The sequence below is a fragment of the Ambystoma mexicanum genome, chromosome 6p (assembly GCF_040938575.1).
Source record: "Ambystoma mexicanum isolate Mex_15411 chromosome 6p, UKY_AmexF1_1, whole genome shotgun sequence".
NCBI lineage: Eukaryota > Metazoa > Chordata > Amphibia > Caudata > Ambystomatidae > Ambystoma > Ambystoma mexicanum.
Window position 1 is genome coordinate 81,870,681 of NC_090935.1, and position 23,043 is coordinate 81,893,723.

The following is a 23,043-nucleotide window of genomic DNA, read 5'->3' on the forward strand; positions in this document are numbered from 1 at the left end:
GCGATGGACAGTTGCAGACAGGCACAATGTTCGTAGGGGAAAGGGAGTGCTACGCATGCACGCGGGTGTTCTACAGACAGTGTTCAGGTTCCCAAAGAAAACAAATGTGCATCACAACTTTGCAGACAGGCAGACGTGCTATGTGTTCTACGGACATATTCTTTCTGGTTACGGACAATGTGAACAGGGGGGATGTTCTTAGGACACTTTATTTTGTATAGCTACAAAAATGCAGACGTCTTTAGTGTTCTGCGGACACCTCCATTTTGACTACGGCCAATTCAAACAGGTATAGTGTCCTTAGGACACCCCCATTTTGTTAATTACGTACAGGCGGACAACTTGTATGTCCTAAGGACACTCCCATCTTGATTGGGGACAGTGCAAACAGGTATAGTGTCCTTTGGACACCCCCATTTTGGTTAGTTGCGGAGAGGCAGACATCTTGTGTGTCCTAAGGACACCTCCATTTTGACTGCCAACAATACAAACAGGTATAGTGTCCTTAGGACACCCTCATTTTGGTTAATTGAGAACATCCCAGATAGTCGCGCTGTCCGCGGACACCCTAACTGCCTTTTTTTATAAAAAACAAGACACAGAGGAATATACTAACAACACACTTAATATTTTATTATTGTATAAAAGTAAAATAATTATGTAAGAGAGGGGGAGGCAGAAATGGATACAAAAACAGGGGAATTAGGGGTTTGGACATGATGGATGGTAGGGGAGGAAGGGAGTGAAGTCTCATTGTAATGTTTTTCTTGCTGGGGAGTTTTTGGGGATAGTTGGGTGTGACATGGAGAGGGGCTACAGGTACATGTGGGACAGTGATATCTGATTTTTTTCTCTTATACAGACCTCCACAAAGTTTTTTACAAGAATAACATTTTTCATTAACAGATCCATTTTTAGCTCCATTCGTTTCAGAGGATCTTCTAATGTCTCTCTTGGAATATTACGTTTAATGTCTTTATGCTCTGTTAAAATAAAAATGTGTTAAGTATACATAAAGTAATGGTTATTAATTGGCTTATATAGAAAAGTGTAGTATCTACCATCAGTATCACTGTCTTCACTCATTTCTTTTGAGGAACATTTTCTTCCAGCCATTCCAACATACTAGACATTTCTGTTTAAAAAAAAAAAAATTATTAGTTTTAGTGTACATAATACAGAAAGTTTATACATATATACAATAAATGGGGTGTACTTACTAATTTATTGCTAAGTTTTGCTGTTACTGCTGTGTAGGTGTCCTGTTGATGTGTGTTGTGGAATTTCTGTGAGGTATTTCTGTTGGAGGAATATTTATTGTGTTTTGGTATATTCCATTATGTTGCATATGCTATGTAATTGGATTGTAGCTGTCTTATATACACAATTTCACTCATTATTTATTATTGAATGTAATTTGTTTATGTGCTGCTTTTTGAACATGTTCAGTGTTTTTTTGAATTATATAACAATGTGAGATACCCCCTGAGTTTTTGGATAGTGTTGATGTTGTCAGAGTCCATCGGCGAACAGGTGCATGGTCCCTGGACATCAAACCCACTAGCGCATGTAGGGGGTTCAGTATGTTGTATATTATGTATATATAAATTAAGGGCATTGTAGTAAAGATTTACATTTTCTATATATCTACATTTTCTATATATCTATATTCAGTGAAAACACTTTGTTACAGGAACATTATTGTTAAGTTGTGCTACTAAAAACCGATGAAATTTAGTGAAAAAAACTTTGTTAAAGGGAGTTTATGGTTAAGTTGCGCTACTAAAAACCTATGAAATTCAGTGAATAAATCGTTGTTAAAGGGACAACTCGCGCCACCACTGTGTACTGCTAAGACTAACACCCAGGACATCAAAGATGACATCACATCATTGTCAACGTTTTTTCACTGTCATGAATGACCCCCCCCCCACAGCCCTGTGCTTTAATGCTTAATGCAGCTTGAGCCTATGTGTGAATGCTGAATCCGGATCTGCAGATTTTTTACTGAGTAATACCCAAGTTCGAATGATTGGGTCCTGAAGAAGATGACATCAGCAGTAGCAGTCATTGAAACTGGTCGACCTTGTGTTACTCTGGCGATATCCTAGAATAGTGTTGAGATACATGACTCTGAACTAACCCGCTTTTGCTCATGGTAACAGGGCATGCGCAAGCGTTTTATTTTTTATCCCCCATGAGGGGGTCTTGGTTTTAATATCCACAAGTGACCCATAAATACGTACTGAGAACAGACTGTTGGTTAATACATCTATGTTAAATTCCCCTAGGCAATGTGGCTCTTGCCTATTCAGGGTTATAATTGGCTACCAGTTTTGGGCCACTTCCTGATTGGATTTTTATTGAGCTATTGTTTGATGCCATATTGTTAAGTCTTCCTTCCCTTTTAGATAGTCGGTGCCTCACCACCAACCTAGGGGGAGCACTTCCTGACAGGGTCAGGGAGTGCCTCCGATGAGGGACAGTGGCAGTGTTCTCCAAACCCCCTTTTTTTGGGCTGTAAAATCAAACAGATCCCTAGAGAACTCTTTCCTCTTCCGTTTATGTCTGTGAAATAACGTTCACTCGGGCCATTCCTCACCTGCGTGCCTCACCCGACCTGCCCCCAACCCCTTCCCACCCTATAAGTCCTCATCTTGGTCCAGAGTTCAATCTTCTTTCTTATATTCTATCATTTAGGTTTGTAACCACTCTTTCCAACGTAGACATTTAACTAATACACAGAATTTTGAGGCCACTGGCAATCAGGGTTGCTGGTACATTTATATGTGACTGCAGCTGATGTACGGCTAACTGGCAATAAGCAGCCCCACTATCAGCTGCTGACACTGCAGCGGGGCCGCGGTGCTGGGAATCAGGGCTGAGTCCAGACTTACTATCAATACACCTCTGTACAAAGGATGACATCTACAGACTGTTCAGGTTGGTGGATGTCAGCAGGTGTGCACTCGGCTACTGTGAGTCTAGACACTTTGAGAATATTCTAGTGACTTGATTTGGTGCAGCAGGTGCATCTGAGAATGATGATGGGTTTATGGTTCTATGGACAGGCTCACCCAGACCCATTCCTGAAGCAATGCACTGTGCTTTCCCAGGGCTATCCAAGGCCACGTGAGCTCATCTTCTTTGCTAACCTTCCTTTCCTGACAGCGCATATTTTCTTATAAAAGGTCCATATTTAGGGGGTGGGTCTAAGTTGCTGCTGGAAAGCTTGAAGGCCAGATGCTATAGGTTTTTCGATTTCATTGCAATGCTCTTCCTACAGTTTATAGATCATGTTTTCAGTCTCACCTCCACTGATGACAAAGCAATTCCTGATTTTGGCAAAGGCACCTGGCAGGGGCGTTGCTAGGGGGGGGGTAAAGGGGCTATAGCCCCTGGTCTTTTGGTTGTAGCCCCGGATAGAATCTCAGGAGCTACAGCCAAAAGACTAGCTAGCCCCCAGTCCCAACAGTTCCGACATCAGCGTAGCCCCGGGTCTTTTCCAGACCTAGCAACTCCCCTGGCACCTGGCAAGGTGTACTATAACTGAGGATTGTAACTTTTAACTGACACTCGCATTCTATCACACTTGATTCTTGTAAATTAAGAATGATCCAATCTCTTGATATATTAGTAGGTACCCCAATAGGCGTTCAGATTCAATCAAAAGTGACCATTAGAGATTTGCAAACACTATTCAGTAAGTTAACATGCAAGTATTAAATATATTCATATATTTACCAATAAGGATACTGTTCGCATGTCATGAGAAAAATACTGATACCTATGTATTGTTGAATGGGAGGATTGTAGGCAAGCGTGCATAGCAGCATCAGTACAGTATGGAGATTGCTTATCAACCAATGGCATAGATTGAGCACTGTTTTTACATGAGAGATTGTGTACAAGTATTCACAATAGCATTAGAAACTATGCAGTCTTTATATCATTTAATGGTACTGTTAAGACGGATTTCTGAACTCTGTCCTGGTGGCGCAGAAGTTCAGAAGGCCAACCTAATTACTTGGAACAGGGTAACCTCTGGACGAGCCAGACCAATCAAGGTAGCGATCGCGGCGGTCAAGACTAGGTCTCAAGAGGGGTGAGGGTGACTGAAGGCCCGCAATGAGCACACAAAGCAAGAGCGCTAACAAACTACTCCAAACAGTTGTTATATCAAAAATAGATACACATTTATTTTAAGGCCTTTAAAATAATGACCGTAGCGAGAAAATCACAATATCACAATATCAAACCAACACATACCATATCAACACAATATATATACAAATACACAGTCGCAAGCGTTTAAAGCACGAAATATGTAGTCCACCTGCCAGGGAAGGAAAACAGGCAGTGCGATAATGCTTTCGACTTAGTTCGCCTTCATAGGCACCTAACTAGATGGAAGTCCGAGCCCTGCGAAGAGTGGAGCCTTGTGCTCAAAGTACCTGCCACGCCGGTGCCAACGGGCATAAGGGGAAGCTCTTCGGAGGAAGTCAGGCAGTTCGGGTTAGTGCACAGCAGAAGAAGAACAGGTTCCGCAACTCAAGCGCAGCCTCCACAGCGGGCAGAAGCAGAGCGCGAGTACGGGCGAAAAGGGTGCTGTTTTTACACAGCAGGGAAAAGCAATGGGATCTGCAGGAGGGTGACCAGATCCTAGATATACTACTCACCGGTCCCCGAAGCAAGCAGTCCCAGGCTTCTCCACGTTCGTTTCAGCAGCTGGCAGGTTCAGAAGAGCAGGGAACGCTTTGTAGTCGTGTAGATCAAAAAGACGTCCCAATCGACGAAACCAGCACAGTTTTGTTGCCGCACAGGACAACGGAGCGGCCGTGTGTATTCGAGCCAAATGAACCCTCCTCCCTTCAGACCTGGGAACGCCAAGTGCACGAAGCGTGGGAGAGGGACAAGGACTCGCAATACAACACAACCTGGCGGCGGTTGCAGAGCCAAACTCCTTTGTAAGCTGGTCAGTCAACTGGATGGCCCAGAGACGCTTCCGAAGGCTTACTTGGCAGGAGATGGTTGAAGATGCCGGGAATAGCTGGTCCTGCTATTCCAAAGGTCGAAGCGCCAGTACAGGCCTTCTGGTTCGATCAAAGGAGGACAGTGGCTCTCAGGACGACAGCAGTGCAAAGGAGGATTCCTTCAGCGGGTCACCAGCGATTCCTCGGTCCAGCCTCTTGGTTGCAGGATACTTGGCTCCTGTATTCCTTCGTTCGTGAGAACTCAGGAGATCGACATGGTAGTGGTGTTTCCAGCCCCCTCTTATCCACGGTTCCCTTCGCGCCAAAACGGAGGGGAACCAATGGGAGATCCGCTCATCAAAACACATACCATACGTGGACCAATCACGGACCACGGTGGTCCCAGGCATTCACACCACCCTAGACTCTCTGGCACCCAGGATGTGTATTGGGACCAGACATCCCAGCCCACACCCTGGAGGCACACAAACGACATGTAGAAGCCCGCGAAAGCAACCACGTTTCGCGGGAAAGTACATGCCCAAATAAGGAAGGCCCCGGGTCGCTGAACCTGGGGAAGGTGAAGGGAGCAAGACGGACAGTGGACAGGACAAAGGAGCATCGCGGCCTGGCCATTTTGGGAGCCAGGCCACCATTTTGGGTTCAGTGCAAAAACGTGCTCAGAACGCCAAAAGGAGCTCAAAATAAACAATACGATCGCTGCCACCATTCCAGTCCCTGAATGACTTGCACCGATCAAATACCATCCTAAAAGAGTATCTAGGGCCTGTAGAAGGCTAGAGACCCAAGAGAGCTGTAACTTAGCTTACAGTGCCCTCTTGTGTCGTGTTGCACTAAAGCTGTGACACGATAAAAGAAACTACAGGAAACCACGTTCCCCGGTACTGACTGTCTTAAGGGCATGTCAGTTTCCCCGTAAGAAAGGAGCGAAAGCCCAGAGAAGTGCGGCAGAAGGCTGTACTTCTCTGGCAAAGTCAAGAACACGGTCAAAAACAATAGCAAAAAGTTTAGGGGTTGCCACATGGAAGGAAAATTCCCTACAATTATGAAATCTTTCCTAACACTCGCCCCTCCCAGACTATGGACAGGGGGAACTAATCCACCCCTGGATGAGTTTCTTGTTCAGGTCGGTTAAACATTCTGGACAACCCATCAGCATTGCTATGTTGGACACCTGGCCTATGCTCAATAGTGAAGTCGAAGCCTTGTAGACTTATGGACCACCTAAGCAACTTTGGATTCTCTCCCTTCATGTTCATTAGCCACTTTAAGGGCTCATGGTCAGTTTGCACAGTGAAGTGGGTCCCATAGAGGTAGGGCCTCAGCTTCCTTAGGGCCCACACAACAGAGAAACATTCTTTCTCCACCGTGGACCATCTGAGCTCTCTGTCCTTAAGCTGGCGACTAATAAAACCGATAGGGTGTTCCTTACCCTTCTCATCTACTTGTGATAGTACAGCTCCTATCCCAGTGTCAGAGGCATCCGTCTGCACGATAAAAGGTCTTTGATAATCAGGGGCCCTGAGCACAGGGGCCTGGCACAAGGAGTCTTTTAAGCCATTGAAGGCCTTCTCACACTCGTCGGTCCAAGTTACCTTCTTGGGTTTCTTCGGAGTTGTGAGGGCAGTCAGAGGAGCAGCTATGGTGCCATAGTCTGCCATAAAATTCCGATAATACCCCGTGAGTCCTAAGAAGGCTCTCACTTGGGTTTGCGTAGTGGGGGTAGGCCAGTCTTGTACTGCTTGTACTTTACTGGGTAGAGGCTGTATCCTCCCTCCACCTACTTCATGTCCAAGGTAAACCACTGAGCCTTGTCCAATCTGGCATTTACTCGCCTTTATGGTCAAGTGGGCTTTCTGAAGAGCCTGGAGCACAATCCCGAGGTGTTTCACATGGTCTTCCCAGGTGGCACTGAAAACTGCTATATCGTCCAGATATGCAAGACAGAATTCGTCCAACCCATTCAACACATGATTCACAAGCCTCTGGAAAGTGGCAGGTGCATTCTTCAACCCGAACGGCATTACCCGGAATTGGTAAAGGCCGTCTGGAGTAGAAAATGCTGTCTTCTCCCTGGCATGTTCTGCTAAAGCTATTTGCCAATAGCCAGCAGTAAGGTCAAACGTGCTGAGGTACTTGGAGGCACCCAAAGTATCCACCAGCTCATCTGTTCGAGGCAAGGGGTGGGCATCTGTCTTGGTGACAGCATTCAGAGCCCTGTAATCCACGCAGAACCTCAATTCAGAAGTGCCTGCCTTTGGAACCAGAACCACAGGACTGGACCAAGGACTACTAGAGGGTTCAATCACCCCAAGGTCTAACATTTTGTTGACCTCGGTCTTAATATAAGACCGTACTTTATCCGACATCCTGTATCCCCTACTTTGGTAGGTACACTGTCTCCTGTGTCAATGTTATGTTTGCACCAAGGTGTCAAACCAGGCGACTGTGAGAACAGGGGGGAAAACTGCCGAAGCAAACTTTTCACCTCAGCCTGCTGATCAGAAGTCAGGTGAGGGGCCACTCGGACACCCTCAATGGAGCTATCTGAAGGACCGCTGTGGAACAGGTCGGGGAGAGGTTCTGACTCCTCTTCCTCAACGTCTGACGCCAGTAGCAGTGCTGCGATTTCGACTCTTGGGACGAAAGCCTTCAGCCTATTCACGTGGAACACTTTTGGAGCCTGTCCAGGCCTTCCAAGGTCCACTAAATAGTTTACCTCACCCAGGGGCTCCACCACTGTGTAAGGGCCTGACCATTTGTCCTGTAAAGCGCGAGGCCTTATTGGATTCATGATCAGGACTTGCTGACCAGGTGTAAAGTTGATGAGGGAAGCTTTCTGGTCGTACCAATGTTTCACCAGCGCTTGCCCTGCCTTCAATTTATCACTAGCCAAGCCCATCAGAAGTACCATCCGTTTTCTGAGCCCTAGCACATAGTCAACTACATTGGTAGTAACAGGGGGAGTGGGCATCTCCCATCCCTCCTTGACAATGGCTAAGGGTCCCCGTACGGGATGACCGAACAGAAGTTCGAAGGGGCTGAAGCCAACACCCTCCTGTGGTACCTCTCGGTAGGCAAACAGCAAGCATGGTAAAAGAAGATCCCATTTTCTTCTCTGGGGCTCCTCCAGAGCCCCAATCATGCTCTTTAACGTTCTGTTGAAACGCTCCACCAGACCATTGGTCTGGGGGTGGTATGCAGAAGAGAACTTGTAGGTGACCCCACATTCTTTCCACATAGCCTGCATATACTTCGACATAAAGTTGCTGCCACGATCTGACACAACTTCTTTAGGGAAGCCAACCCTAGTGAATATGCCGAGTAAAGCTTTTGCAACTGACTTGGCAGTTACAGTTTTCAATGGGATGGCCTCAGGATACCTGGTTGCATGGTCGACCAGCACCAGGATAAACCTATTGCCCGAGGATGTTTGCGGGTCAAGGGGACCAACGATGTCGATCCCTACCCTTTCAAATGGTACCCCCACAACTGGGAGCGGTACCAACGGAGCTTGGATTGTCGCGCCAACCTTACCAGACAACTGGCAGGAGGCGCAACTCCTGCAGTGACTTTCTACTTGCACCCCCATCTTGGGCCAGTAGAAGTGCATGGATAACCTTTGCTTGGTCCTCTTCATACCAAGGTGACCAGCAAGGGGAACTTCATGCGCCAACTGCAGGAGGAAGGGCCTAACAGCAAGGGGAACCACCAACCTCCTATGGTCTCCTTCTGTAGACTCTGTGGGCTCACTATACAGGAGTCCACCTTCCCAATAAATCCTATGCTTCCCAGGAGGTTCACCCTCAAGCTGGGAGCAGGCCTGTCTCCTTAGGCCTTCCAGAGATGGGCACTCGCGTTGGCCTTTACTGAATTCGTCCCTATCAGGACCTCCTTCAACTAACAAGTCTTTTAGTTCAGGATGATCGTTGGGGTCGAATACTTCAGGCATCGCCACCTCCTCGTCAGGCTCGGGCGATCGACCAACTTCCTCCACCGCAGTGGTAGGCGAGCTCGGGGGAATATTCTCTTTCCCCCGTCTTGACTTGTAGACTCCTTTCGCCTTGGGTTTCCCCTTCGGCTGGGGCGGCGTATTGGACTTGGCCAATGCTGCCCGTGCTTGAGACCGTGTGTAGGGTCGTTCGGCAGTGTCTCCTACGAGCCCTAAAGCTCTGAGATCATTACCTAGTAAGACCTTTCCCGGGACGTTTCTCTGAATGCTCACTGGAATCCTGACTGCTGTACCATTTAAAGTAAGATTAACAGGGATCACGGGAAACATACGGAGGGGGCCGTCAGCCAACTTAGTGGGCATCAGAGTAGCTCTGGCAACTTCCTCTGAGTCTACCAAGGTAGAATCCACTACAGTGCGACTGCACCCACTATCCCTAAGAGCTGGAGTATCCACTCCATTGATCAGCACACTGTCTTTAAAGTAGTGCTTGGTATTATCCGGAATCCTAGCATACGCCTCTGCGACTTTAGGCTCCCAGGAAACCAGGGACACTAAAACTACCTCAGCCTCTATTCCGCTGGGAAATGAGTCTGAGGAGAAGGATGCTCCTGTAATCTCTTCTTCCTCGTAGGAGGAGAAGGCCAGATTAGCGGAGTGGACCCCCAAAGGTCTAACCTTACAACGGGGATCCCCCTTCACATGGTCAGTTGCTCCACAAGAAAAACAAGCCCCAGTGGGTCTGTTTACGTAGGGAGGCTTATTGTAACCAGAGTTCTGTTTCGGAGGCGCACCTCCACTACCCTGTGAGTTCTCTTGTGTCTTACCCTTGTTTTTCTTTTTGTGGCCCTTTTGGGAAGAAGTTTTAGCAGATTCCCCACCCTCCATATCTTTGGACTTTTTCCCCTCCTCCTGCTTACCAGGATGAGTTTTGTCCTTATGGGACACTCGATGTGACACCCATAAGTCTGCTGCAATGGCCAGCTTCTTAGGATCTATCTCCTTCGAATCGGCCAAATGCTGCTTAAGCTCCGGGGAAGAAGAAGCAAAAATGTGTTCCAGCATGACAAGATTTATCATGCCGTCGAAGGTAGAAACCTTATAGCCTTCGACCCAGCCAGTTAAGTTTTTCAAGGATTCAGCGACATAAGATACCCAAGTACCACCTTCCTTTTTCTTATACTCTCGAAAACGCTTTAAATATTGGGCCGGAGTCTTCCCAAACTTTAAAATGAGAGTCTGCTTCAACATTGCGAAATCAGCTCGCTCAGCCTTCGACATCTCCATAATGGCACTACAGCCAGAATGGGGCAGTCTACTGAGCAACCACGCAATCTTATCAGCATTGTCAACTTTCTGAACTTCGCATGCATACTCAAACGCATTCAGCCAGTCCATAATGTCATTCCGTTCCTCATACACACTGAGCAGATCTTTTGGAAACCGTGGATGAGAGGAGGCCCCAGACCCATGTCCAGGACCCGTGGACCCATTTGCAACCTGAAGCTTGGCCAGTTCCAACTGGTGATCCCTGTCTTTTTGTTTTTCTGCCTGTTCGATTTTTAGTTTGGCTATGCTGAATTCAAGCTCCTGCTGCCTAAACCGCAGCTCTTGCTTCTTGAATTCAAGCATAGCCTCCCCATCAGCACTGGCAGAGGAAACATTAGACATCTCGTCCTCCCTGTCCTCGTGGTCGCGGTGGATCAGTGCGGCGGCAGAACCGTCGGTTCTGCCAGTGAGAGCAGCCCCACCACCTTCCGCACTGTCCTCAGAAGTAATAGCGTCAAGCTGCGCTTCTTGCCACGCCACGATTCTTTGGATCATTTCCAATTTCGTGCCTTGAGAGGAAACACCTCTCTCTGCACACATCTTTTTCAGCGTTTCTGATTTGGAAGCATTTAAAGTTAACAACGTACTTGTTTCCATACTGTTTGACAGGACTATGGCCTTTTTAAAGTTATACTATAACAATTCACTACGTGTACTGTTTGGAATAACCTGAAATGCCTTAGTTCGAGCGCAACACTGGATACCTTCAGTCGTATCCCACCGCTGTACACCAATTTGTTAAGACGGATTTCTGAACTCTGTCCTGGTGGCGCAGAAGTTCAGAAGGCCAACCTAATTACTTGGAACAGGGTAACCTCTGGACGAGCCAGACCAATCAAGGTAGCGATCGCGGCGGTCAAGACTAGGTCTCAAGAGGGGTGAGGGTGACTGAAGGCCCGCAATGAGCACACAAAGCAAGAGCGCTAACAAACTACTCCAAACAGTTGTTATATCAAAAATAGATACACATTTATTTTAAGGCCTTTAAAATAATGACTGTAGCGAGAAAATCACAATATCACAATATCAAACCAACACATACCATATCAACACAATATATATACAAATACACAGTCGCAAGCGTTTAAAGCACGAAATATGTAGTCCACCTGCCAGGGAAGGAAAACAGGCAGTGCGATAATGCTTTCGACTTAGTTCGCCTTCATAGGCACCTAACTAGATGGAAGTCCGAGCCCTGCGAAGAGTGGAGCCTTGTGCTCAAAGTACCTGCCACGCCGGTGCCAACGGGCATAAGGGGAAGCTCTTCGGAGGAAGTCAGGCAGTTCGGGTTAGTGCACAGCAGAAGAAGAACAGGTTCCGCAACTCAAGCGCAGCCTCCACAGCGGGCAGAAGCAGAGCGCGAGTACGGGCGAAAAGGGTGCTGTTTTTACACAGCAGGGAAAAGCAATGGGATCTGCAGGAGGGTGACCAGATCCTAGATATACTACTCACCGGTCCCCGAAGCAAGCAGTCCCAGGCTTCTCCACGTTCGTTTCAGCAGCTGGCAGGTTCAGAAGAGCAGGGAACGCTTTGTAGTCGTGTAGATCAAAAAGACGTCCCAATCGACGAAACCAGCACAGTTTTGTTGCCGCACAGGACAACGGAGCGGCCGTGTGTATTCGAGCCAAATGAACCCTCCTCCCTTCAGACCTGGGAACGCCAAGTGCACGAAGCGTGGGAGAGGGACAAGGACTCGCAATACAACACAACCTGGCGGCGGTTGCAGAGCCAAACTCCTTTGTAAGCTGGTCAGTCAACTGGATGGCCCAGAGACGCTTCCGAAGGCTTACTTGGCAGGAGATGGTTGAAGATGCCGGGAATAGCTGGTCCTGCTATTCCAAAGGTCGAAGCGCCAGTACAGGCCTTCTGGTTCGATCAAAGGAGGACAGTGGCTCTCAGGACGACAGCAGTGCAAAGGAGGATTCCTTCAGCGGGTCACCAGCGATTCCTCGGTCCAGCCTCTTGGTTGCAGGATACTTGGCTCCTGTATTCCTTCGTTCGTGAGAACTCAGGAGATCGACATGGTAGTGGTGTTTCCAGCCCCCTCTTATCCACGGTTCCCTTCGCGCCAAAACGGAGGGGAACCAATGGGAGATCCGCTCATCAAAACACATACCATACGTGGACCAATCACGGACCACGGTGGTCCCAGGCATTCACACCACCCTAGACTCTCTGGCACCCAGGATGTGTATTGGGACCAGACATCCCAGCCCACACCCTGGAGGCACACAAACGACATGTAGAAGCCCGCGAAAGCAACCACGTTTCGCGGGAAAGTACATGCCCAAATAAGGAAGGCCCCGGGTCGCTGAACCTGGGGAAGGTGAAGGGAGCAAGACGGACAGTGGACAGGACAAAGGAGCCTCGCGGCCTGGCCATTTTGGGAGCCAGGCCACCATTTTGGGTTCAGTGCAAAAACGTGCTCAGAACGCCAAAAGGAGCTCAAAATAAACAATACGATCGCTGCCACCATTCCAGTCCCTGAATGACTTGCACCGATCAAATACCATCCTAAAAGAGTATCTAGGGCCTGTAGAAGGCTAGAGACCCAAGAGAGCTGTAACTTAGCTTACAGTGCCCTCTTGTGTCGTGTTGCACTAAAGCTGCGACACGATAAAAGAAACTACGGGAAACCACGTTCCCCGGTACTGACTGTCTTAAGGGCATGTCAGTTTCCCCGTAAGAAAGGAGCGAAAGCCCAGAGAAGTGCGGCAGAAGCCTGTACTTCTCTGGCAAAGTCAAGAACACGGTCAAAAACAATAGCAAAAAGTTTAGGGGTTGCCACATGGAAGGAAAATTCCCTACAATTATGAAATCTTTCCTAACAGGTACTGTTTGAGCAGCAACAGCTGTGCCGTGTTGTCCCCGGCTTTGTTTTTTGGATTCTGTGTAACGTCACTGAGTTAATTTGTGAAATAATATACAGTTACCACGGGCAAGTTGAGAGAATGTTTGTGAAGAAAGAAAGATGTAATATTATTATTTAACTGACCATGTTTTTCTTATTGTTTTGTTCCTCCATGTATGTCTCTACATGTCAGTCTTGGAGTTACTTTACTTCTACATTCTTATCTCTTGTCTCATTGTATAATTTGATTAAGAACTGGGTTTGATTTATTATCATTTATTCACATGCTATTGTTTTCTTTTTTTTTTTTTAATGGGGTTAATACTTTTATTGCAAACGGTTCTTTTCAATCACCTTTTACTAACGGCACCAAAGTTATAATTCAACATTTTATTTGAGATTTTGAAATTGAAGAGCCCTGAGGAAGACCCCGTTGGCTAGAAACACATGTTGGCTCATGTTCATGTGTACATTGCATTGCCATACGCAACCCATATTCTTTTGAATATGGCTCAAACTTATTTACAAATTGTATTGTTATATCTAACACAATCGAATATAGATAAAACAAAATTGTAACCACCCTTATGTGTTGACACATTGGTTACTTTTCAAACCCAGCCTTTACTTCATTGTTTGGGTAGTGAATTTAGGGAACATAGTAACCTTTTTGGTTCTAACTTCTTGTTGAGGGAAATAACTTACAGTGAAAGTGCCTATTACAAAAAAGCCTTTGTGGCCTGGTTGTACTTAAAAAAAAAAAAAAAACTTTATTTATGAGTTTTTAAGTTACAACAATTGCAGCCTCAGTTTGAGTGACTGATTTGGTCTCCATCCAGCCACCCACCCCTCCTCATGCTTTCCCTCCCATTCCATTCCACCAGCCGCATCTCGCGGCCTGCCATGTGCGCGTGCGTAACTGTGTGATTATGTGTGTCCATATTTATGAAATGTGCTTGTTAAGAGTGAGCATGTTTATATGTGAGGAGATTCACGTGTGGGTATGTGACTTTTGCTGATGAGCAGGTGCGTGGGTATAAGTGTGATGATGCGTGGGTGTGAGTAAGAAATGTGCTTGTGAATGGATGTCTGCCCATGGGATGGTGTACATGTGAGTGCTAGTATGTCTGCATGTCTGGGTGTATGTTGGTGTATGTCCGTTGGTGAATTAAAATTGCAACACTAAACTGGAAGGGTTTTGCTCTGTTTGTCCATATCAGGTGTCCGATCTGTCTCAGCCTTTCTCAGCCTGGACACAAGGTTTATCATGTCCATGTTTCTCAGAGTCGGTCAGTGAAGAAGATTGAGATTTGGGAGTGTAAGGGATGAGGAATCTCTGAGGGTGAGTCAGGGTGCAGGGACTGCTGCCTAAAGCATATGTCACCTTCACTGCCCACCTTGTTGTTTATGGCTGTGCTTGGGTTGATCATTAGGTGTAGTGAGGCAGATTGTGTGTCCCTGATGTGGGTGCGCTTCCTGATGCTTAGTGCAAAGTAATTGGCAGGTTTTTGTTTAATAGCATTGTTAACAGGTTTGAAGAGTATTCTTAGTTCTAAGGAAAGTCATTGCAGTGCTTTCAAGGCAGGTGTGATGGGATCCCAAAGCTTCAGTAGGGAGACAAGTCTAGCCCCCTTATTTTGCAGGAGCTGCAAGAGGTAAATGACAATACACCAAGCTTCTTAGGATAAATGTAACCAGCATGTGGTGGAGATCCTCAGCGTGTGAAACTGTACCTGGGATCCTGAAACATAAGCAAAAAAGCTAGAGTAAAGTACCCTAGCATGACAGGGGTCCCTTTACTCTGCTTGTTTATTTGTTTGTTTATTTATATAGTGCGCAAAACCCTGAGGTATCGAGGCGCTTACCTTAAGAAATTGGTTTTGGTGCTTCAGGTTACTAAAAAATAAAAAAAACGTTAGAGGCGTGAGCGGAGCACTGTGTTCATAATGGAAAAGACCCCTTAACGGTTTTCAGGTGCTCCACACTGTCACCGGCTGGGCCTTCATGCTGGCGCTCCCCTGACTAGCAGGGGGACACCTGTGAACACTGCCACCCCCCCAGGTGGCCAACAGCTACGTTGCGGCCCGGCACATTAAATGAATGACGCTCCTCACAGCCATGGAGCACCCAATGTGTTTAGCACTCCTGCACTATTTAGACATTAAAGGGGCCACACCCTTGTCAGGTGGCCTACCAGAACTCCCTGGGCCACACCTGGCAGACATGGCGCAGGTTGAATAGTGGTGTGGGGCCCCCAATGCTGAAGACAACGCCGGGCTGCATCTGACATGCGTAGCCCGGCCAAATAAGAATAAGAGGATTTGGACCCATGCACACTGTTGCTACTACTGCCGGAATTCCAGAGCCTTCAGCAGCAGAAACCCTGGGACAGCCCTGGCTAGGTTGTCTCAGAAGTAAGGTGTATATATATAGTTTTCTTTTAATGCAGTGCACTGTATGGACTAGGCTTAGTTTGATTTGTATATATTGTCTTGTGTTTTGCCTTTTTTTAAAGAAATGTTTTAAATCCCTGCTGGTGTACAAGAGGAAAAGTGAAGTATAACAACTAAACATAACTGTACACCAGAATTCCTTTGTCTGCCTTTCCTTTTGTGTGCCAGCTACTATGACCTTGTGTCTTTCTCCCTTAGTGGTATTTGGGGACTCTGTCCTAGCCTTCTAAATTTCCCTACATTCATCACCTTCACAATGGGGCTCACCGGAGTGGTCTTGAACACACGATAGTGAGGTTTGGAGACAGCTAATAGGTGGGTCAAGTTATGAATAAGGCATAAGACATGTATTGTGTGCCCGCATACACCTGTCTCCCAATAAGATGTGTAATGCATCACCCTGCTACAGAAAGACTTTGGCTAATTCATTTTCAATTAACCTTTCCAGGTATGGCATTACTTATTTCATTATGCGATGCCCCCAATTTCCCCAAAAATATTTTGACATAATGTCTTAAGCCACATAGTCACATAGTTAACATCACTCCTGAGAGTGATTGGATGATTGCAGCCGATAATACATTATGAACACAACCTAATTATTTCAAAGCACCTTACCTGTGCATACTTGTAAAGTTTGACAAGTTGAGCTATTTCATAAGATGTTACTGATGAAATGTCTCCAATGAAACCAGCCAATACACTTTTCCTGTGACAGCTGTAGTTTGGAACTGGTTCTCCTTTGTTTGAGAGTATGCTCAGGGTGCCCAGAACAGTTTTAGTGACACTAAAGCAGGAGTCATATATTATGTAACCCAGTGTGATGTTTGCTAAGATTTCAGGGTTGTTGTTGATCTCCTTTGTGGCAAAGACAAAAGCCAGGAGGTGCCGAAGATAACGGAAGGATGGTCTGAAAGTTACAAGATTAGATATGTTGAATAAGTTAAAGAAGACACATATCTAGTCAGTTCAGTTTAGCTAGTAGCAGGCGGTGGGATACACCATCATAGCAAGCATGCACAAGAAGTTCATCAACAAAAGTGTTCTTCACTGGGTATTGGCTCAATACCATCCTAATCAGGAGGTTTGACCCATAAATTGTGCTGTCTTGTTTCACCAATCTTCATAGGTGAAATGTGCCCAATTTACTGAACCTTCTACATATCAGAGGCCTTCTCCTCATTAATTAATAGGGCCCACAAATATTTATTTATGAGCACTGAGAAGTGGAATGAGGTTTAGTGAAGATGTATGTATGTGTGTGACAAATTACCCATGGATGGTAATGGTGCTATGCAATGTAGTTATAGAGATAGATGATATGGTATGTATCATTGTGTAAGATGTTAAAATCCGTTTCTTAGGGAAAATTTGTGTGCACGAATGAATGTGTAATAAAATCTGTGTACGTGTCTCTGTTGAGTGTTGTATGACTGAGCAAGGGTGCTTGGGAAAGAGAGAGGGTGTGCTATTTCTGATTTATGTGTTTCTCTCTGAGTAGGTGTATGATGTCAGAGTGGGTGTGGTGTCATTGATAGAATAGGTATTGCTATTGATGGTAGAATGCCCTACTCAGTGTTCCAGACTAGTCATTTGTAGGGATGGGACCTGGGTGTTGGGCACCAGCAGGTCCGCCATGTAAGATATTATGGATTTACTGAGAATCCTATGTAATTTGAATACAATTTTCTTAAAGACTTACCTGAGTGATGATGGAGCATGCTTTACAAAAATATTGTCCATAGATCTAGTACTAGAATCTTCTACATCATTTTTATTGAAATTCTATTGATGAAAAACATATAAAGAGAATTCAGCTGATTTTCTTGGGAGGCTGAAGCAATATTTTGGTCAGTTTTCAGGGATAATGAGACTCCTTGCATATCTTAATAGTTTGTATGATGACAGATCACCAGACTTTGAAACGGGACCCATACCGGGGGAAAAGGAAAGCTCTCTCACAACTTACAACTGAGAAACATGCCGGGAGACAGTGCTCCCCCATCGTTCCGCCCCACATCAGGTCGCCTGGTGATTCAATGGAGACATTGGTTGCCTTGGTTCTATGTGAAAATGTCCCCAGAAAAATATAGTCATGAGAAAATGTAGTCAACAAAAAGGTGTTTTATAAAATGCAGTTATTCCAAACAAGCACTGCAAAGTGTGGAAATGTTGCCAGTAATAATGTCACCCAAAAAAGCTATTTTTAAATGAACAAAAGTATAAGGCTGCAACCCTAACAATGACTGAAACCTCTATTAAACCCTCCACAATCACCCTAACTCCTTTTCTAAATCCTCCCCTAACTCTAATTGCGGCCCTTATTTTCCCTGAACTCTTACAGAACACTAGCATATTATGTGCATGTTACTCAGTAGAAAATAGCTATAAAATGAACCTAACTCCAACCTCATTACCAGCTCGCCATAAATTACATAGCCCCCTACCCTAACCCTGGGCCTATGCCAAACCCTTGCTATAATCCTAACTGCGCCTCTAAAACTAATGCCTACTTTATCCTACTAACCCCAATCCAATGCCAACATCACCAGCACTCTCCAACCTCCATATTCCTTTCTTTAACACGTACCCAAACCATTCATCTATTAGTCCTAGCCTCACCTTAACCACCACCGTAACACTTACCCTGGCGTTTTATCTACCCTAATGACTAACCAATCCCCAACCTTATCAGCCCTACAGCAACCACTCTGACCCTAGATTGCCATCAAAAGCCCACTACACCCTCCTTAGCAGCGCTGCATTTTTTGACTACGGAGGTATTTTCACAATGACGTTTTCACTGACTTTTTTTTTGTTGGCAACATTTTCACTGGATACGGTTGCCTTTATATAAAACCTTCATGGACGCAAAAGGAAGTCCCTATTGCGCACAAGCAAGACAGAAGAACATACTGTTAAGCGCTTTATGGTTTATAGGACAGTGAGTCTTTGCAGGACTAAACCCTGATCCAAAACTGGAAGATGTTGCTGATAGCAATGTGTATATGGGAGACGTAGGAAGACTGGCAAAATGGTCAAATAATAAGGAGAACATAGTCTTACAGCAAATCCACACCTAAACAAGACATGGGGCGGCCAATGAACCTGTGAGTGAGTCTGTGACCGGGTGGAGAGAGTTAACAGCACTATGTGAGTTTGGAACAATGCAGAACGTGCGGGATAAATGTATACAGGAAAAAGAAATAGAGAAGGCAATATGCAATAGGCTGACCATCAGAAGAGGCTAATGCACGATTTGGCCGTTTACGAAGTGCATATTGTAAGTGTGGGAAAGAAAAAAGAAAGCACAATGAGAAGAGGGTACAAACACATATTAAATTGATGACCAATGCAGTTAAAATGTCACAGGTGTAGAAGTTCAAACACTTAGCAAACAATCAACAACGCGTAGCAGGAAAAAAAGAATGCAGCACTTGTGAGAAAATGGGTCACATTGCCCTGGTGTGCTGCCACAAGGAGCGTGGAGTGGCTGCCACAAGGAGCGTGGAGTGGCTGCCACAAGGAGCGTGGAGTGGCTACCAAAAGGAGCGTGGAGTGGCTGCCAAAAGGAGCGTGGAAAGTTATTTGAGAGAAAGCTCCTCGTATGACGATGAATTTAGGCAACATACGCAATCGCAACTTTGAGGAGAAAGTGATGTCAGTAGAATTCGTAGAAATTGACATTTTAAAGAAAAAACATACTATGTTGTTCTCCTACATTATAACAATTATGTTTTGTGAAAGTAAACAAGCACAAAATCTGACTGAAAGCCAATCATATCCATATGAAACATACGGTCCACCCGTACCAGCTACAGCATGACAAGGCCTATGAGATCAGCTGGAGAATTTGACAAAAGAATGAACATAAAGCAAGTCAGATTATCCGATTGGTTGAGTCCAGCCATTCTTTTTTTTAAAACACACTAATATGACTTTTGAAGCCGGTATGAGGAGATAATAATGGATAGCTAACCTTTACTCAGCATTAATGAAATACATGCAGGAAAAATCAAAAATGTTCCCAGAACCCGGTATGCGTGACACTTGTCATCACATCAGACTAAATGGGGACTCAAAGTCAATCACAGCATGTATTCCATAACCTGGTGACTCGTATTTCCTAATCCTCCGGAAATGGAACACTTATTATCTATCTGGAAGACACCAAGACGTTCAGATCCAAGCAAGTTTCAGTCACGTGTGGCAGAGCCCAAGGTTCCACCCTTCCCGAATCTTCTTTAACCTCTAAATGGAAGATATGGGGGTTTTCATAAAAGACCCCAAAGTAGTCACTCATCAATATGGCAATGACATCCAGCTGTCCCCGCATTTCATAGGCCCCCAGGGCATCACTCACTCCCTTGAGTGTCTATCCACCATCCAAAAGGGCATTTCGAACGCCTACCTTAAGGTTAACTACACAAGACCAAATGTGTCCTCATCAGTCCCCCTGGTCATCAACAGCAATTCCAGAAGTGGCTTGCTTGACATAATGCACCTATAAGGATGCACCCTACAGCTGTCAGACATAGCCAAATGCCAAGGCATCATTGTAGAAAGCAGCCTCTCCTTCCAGAAGCACATAGCAAAGAAAGCTCAGAATGCCTGGCCTCAGATTGCCACACTATTCAAAATCGAACCCTTCTTCACCCAGCATTGTTGTCACATAGTTGCTAAAATCTCCTGCGATGTTCCTCACTGACTTGGGAAATGCGATCTTTATGACGCTCCAAGCCATGCACATGGCCTGTCCTTAAGCCTGATCACCATGCCACAGCCGTCCTCATTACAGGCACCCACATATATGATTGACTTTCTCTCTCCCTGCGTGAGCTTTGCTGACTCCCCTCACCACCAGTGTTTTATTAAAGCAGTCTTGAAAGGCACACCAACATATCTGTTGGCCTAAGACTGCACCTCTGCACCTCACGCCTCCTGTAGCAAATCCATAAAAATGTTGGGGGTCAAAGCTGGCTCGCAAAGAGTAATGTGGATGGTATTGTTGTTCCAATAACTCCCGCACAACGTAATCCTCATTTTCCTGCCCTTCCACTAACAGTACTGCACTACTGCTCACAATCGCCATGCTCGACGCTGGCTTCTGCACAATGTAATGCCTCTACTGCGCTATAAACAATACAATCAAATAAATGGTACATTTCAGTTCAATCACATGGAGTTTGGCATTTCCTCCGCTGCCTCTGTGTTTCAGCAGATGATGAAATCTATGCTGAACAAATAAACATCGGTATCCTACTATCAATACGATAGCCTGATCTACTATAGAAAACAAAAGCACAACCTAATACTAGACACAGGTTTTAAAAAAAATGAAAATGCAGGAATCCGGCTAAAACACATTTTCAGAACAAGGGTGGTTGCGTACTTAAGTTATGCAGTAAAGTCAGGAGGCCTCAAACACAAATTGAATTTGCTCAAAGCTGTAGCTGAAGCATCGATACCAAGCAACAAAGAAGAGTTGGGACCATATTTGGGACTGGTTGAATGAATACTCTTTCAAATTCTTGCCCAGATTTTCAGAGAGAATGGCTCTCACAAGGTTGTTGCTCAAAGGTTGTTTGGAATACGCATGGTCAGGAGCCATGGTCAGGAGCTCTGCTTTCATCTATTCAGCATGAAGTGGGATACTTACATGGATGAAGAAGCTGGTGCGTGTGGCTTGGGAGTGCCCTTGAACCAAAGACAGGGAGATTGGAAAACCATAGTGGCATTTGCATTGAAAGCGCTGACCCAGTCACTGAAGAACCACTCAACCATCGAGACGGAGATCCATTCATGTGCAAGGAGGGTGAACATTTTTGCATGTATCTGTGGGCTTCTATGTATTACTTAGTCATTGTTAATAAACCGTTAATCCATCTGTTGAGTCTTGTAGTTACGATGATAGCTATGCTGTGACTGGGAGAACTGACTGCATATTCCAAAATAGGAAGAATGTGCAAGCTGATTACTTGTCCAGACTGCCCGCAAAGTCAACCACTGATGACACCGTCTTGAATGAGAATTGATAATTTTTCACTGGAAGAGGTGTGCGAGGAGTGTGGAAGAGAAATGCTGAGGTATGCATTAAGAACGTGAATCAGAAAGGAAATGTAACTTGAATGTAAATGGACATGGGTAACATGTACTCATAGAGACGCCATCTTGAATCAAATGCTAGTAGTCAGAAAGAAGGAATAGACACTTGGCACAGCAGATTTGTGTATCTTAGTGTTTGCATCATTCATTTATATTGTCGAAGATATGTGTGTGTATTAACTGAATAATGATAGGAAAGTGTGGTCTTGAGTATGCGGTCTTTGCAGTCTGCAGTCTTTTCCCTGTTTCCATTGCTGGTGGAGGCGGAGCAGCCTTCTACATAATCCTAACCACACCGCGGAGCAGGCCGCAAGTGTGCAATCTTTGCAGTCTGCAGTCTTTTCTCTGTTTCTATTGCTACTGGAGGGGGAGCAGCCTTCTACATAATCCTAACCACACCGCGTAGTGGGCCGCGGAGTGTGGTCTTGAGTGTGCAGTCTTTGCCATCTGCAGTTTTTTCCCTGTTTCCATTGCTGCTGGAGGTGGAGCATTCTTCTACATAATCCTAACCACACTGCGGAGCGGGTCGTGGAGTGTGGTCTTGAGTGTGCAGTCTTTGCAGTCTGCAGTGTTTTCCCTGTTTCCATTGCTGCTGGATGCGGAGCAGCCTTCTGCATAATCCTAACCACCCCGTAGAGCGGGTTGTGGAGTGTGATCTGAAGTGTGCAGTCTTTGCAGTCAGTGCAAGTCTGGACTCCCAGGCTCCTTGTTATGCTCGATTAATATCCCAAATGCCGGACCAGGAATAACCAACTCCTGAACATCAACCTGTCATGATCTCTGCTTCCAAAAGGTCAGGGTTTTCCCAACTCCCTTGGAAGCAGATCCATAACCCAGGTTCCGAGTGCCAACCAGTCCCAATTGGGACCTTTTGGACCCAGTCCTGGCGCCAGTGGCACCAGGCTCATAAATATGCCCAGTCCCAGCGCTGGAAGCGCCGGGCTCATAATGCTTGGGTGGACTTACCTGCAGCAGACCATGCTGCTTACTTGCCTGCCAGTTGAGCCTCTGATCCTGTTCTGTTTGGAACTACTTTTCCTGTTGGGTGGGGCAGGAGCCACTCCCTAGGTTCAGAACACTGAAACTCTTCTGGAAAGCAGGAACTCTTTTCTTACCTAGGCGTGGCTGTGGAAGGAGACACCTAAGCACTAGAGGAGGCTATTTAAACCACACCCGATGGATGAATCTTGCTTTGCGTTATTCTGCATCCTCTGCAGCAGAACGCTCATCGTGTCTTCTGCATCTGATCCTGGGCCTAAGGAAAAAGGCTTACCATCCTGAATCCAGTCTTCAGCAACACCTATAAAGACAAGAAAGAACAGGTTAGCATTACGGTCTTCAGTGACAGCTCTTCACTTA

At 45.8% G+C, this 23,043-nt stretch overlaps 1 protein-coding gene across 1 annotated transcript in view; it reads right to left on the reverse strand.

The window, feature by feature from the left end:
• The window catches only part of LOC138510682 (vomeronasal type-2 receptor 26-like), a 469,167-nt gene extending 451,845 nt beyond the window's left edge, over positions 1-17,322 (reverse strand). The window contains exons 1-2 of the mRNA XM_069626460.1: positions 17,282-17,322; positions 16,198-16,489 (exon numbers count right to left, since the gene is read on the reverse strand). Coding sequence (XP_069482561.1) covers positions 16,198-16,489; positions 17,282-17,322 — 333 coding nt within the window. The remainder of the gene's footprint in view (positions 1-16,197; positions 16,490-17,281) is intronic.
• Between the last annotated feature and the right edge of the window lie 5,721 nt (positions 17,323-23,043).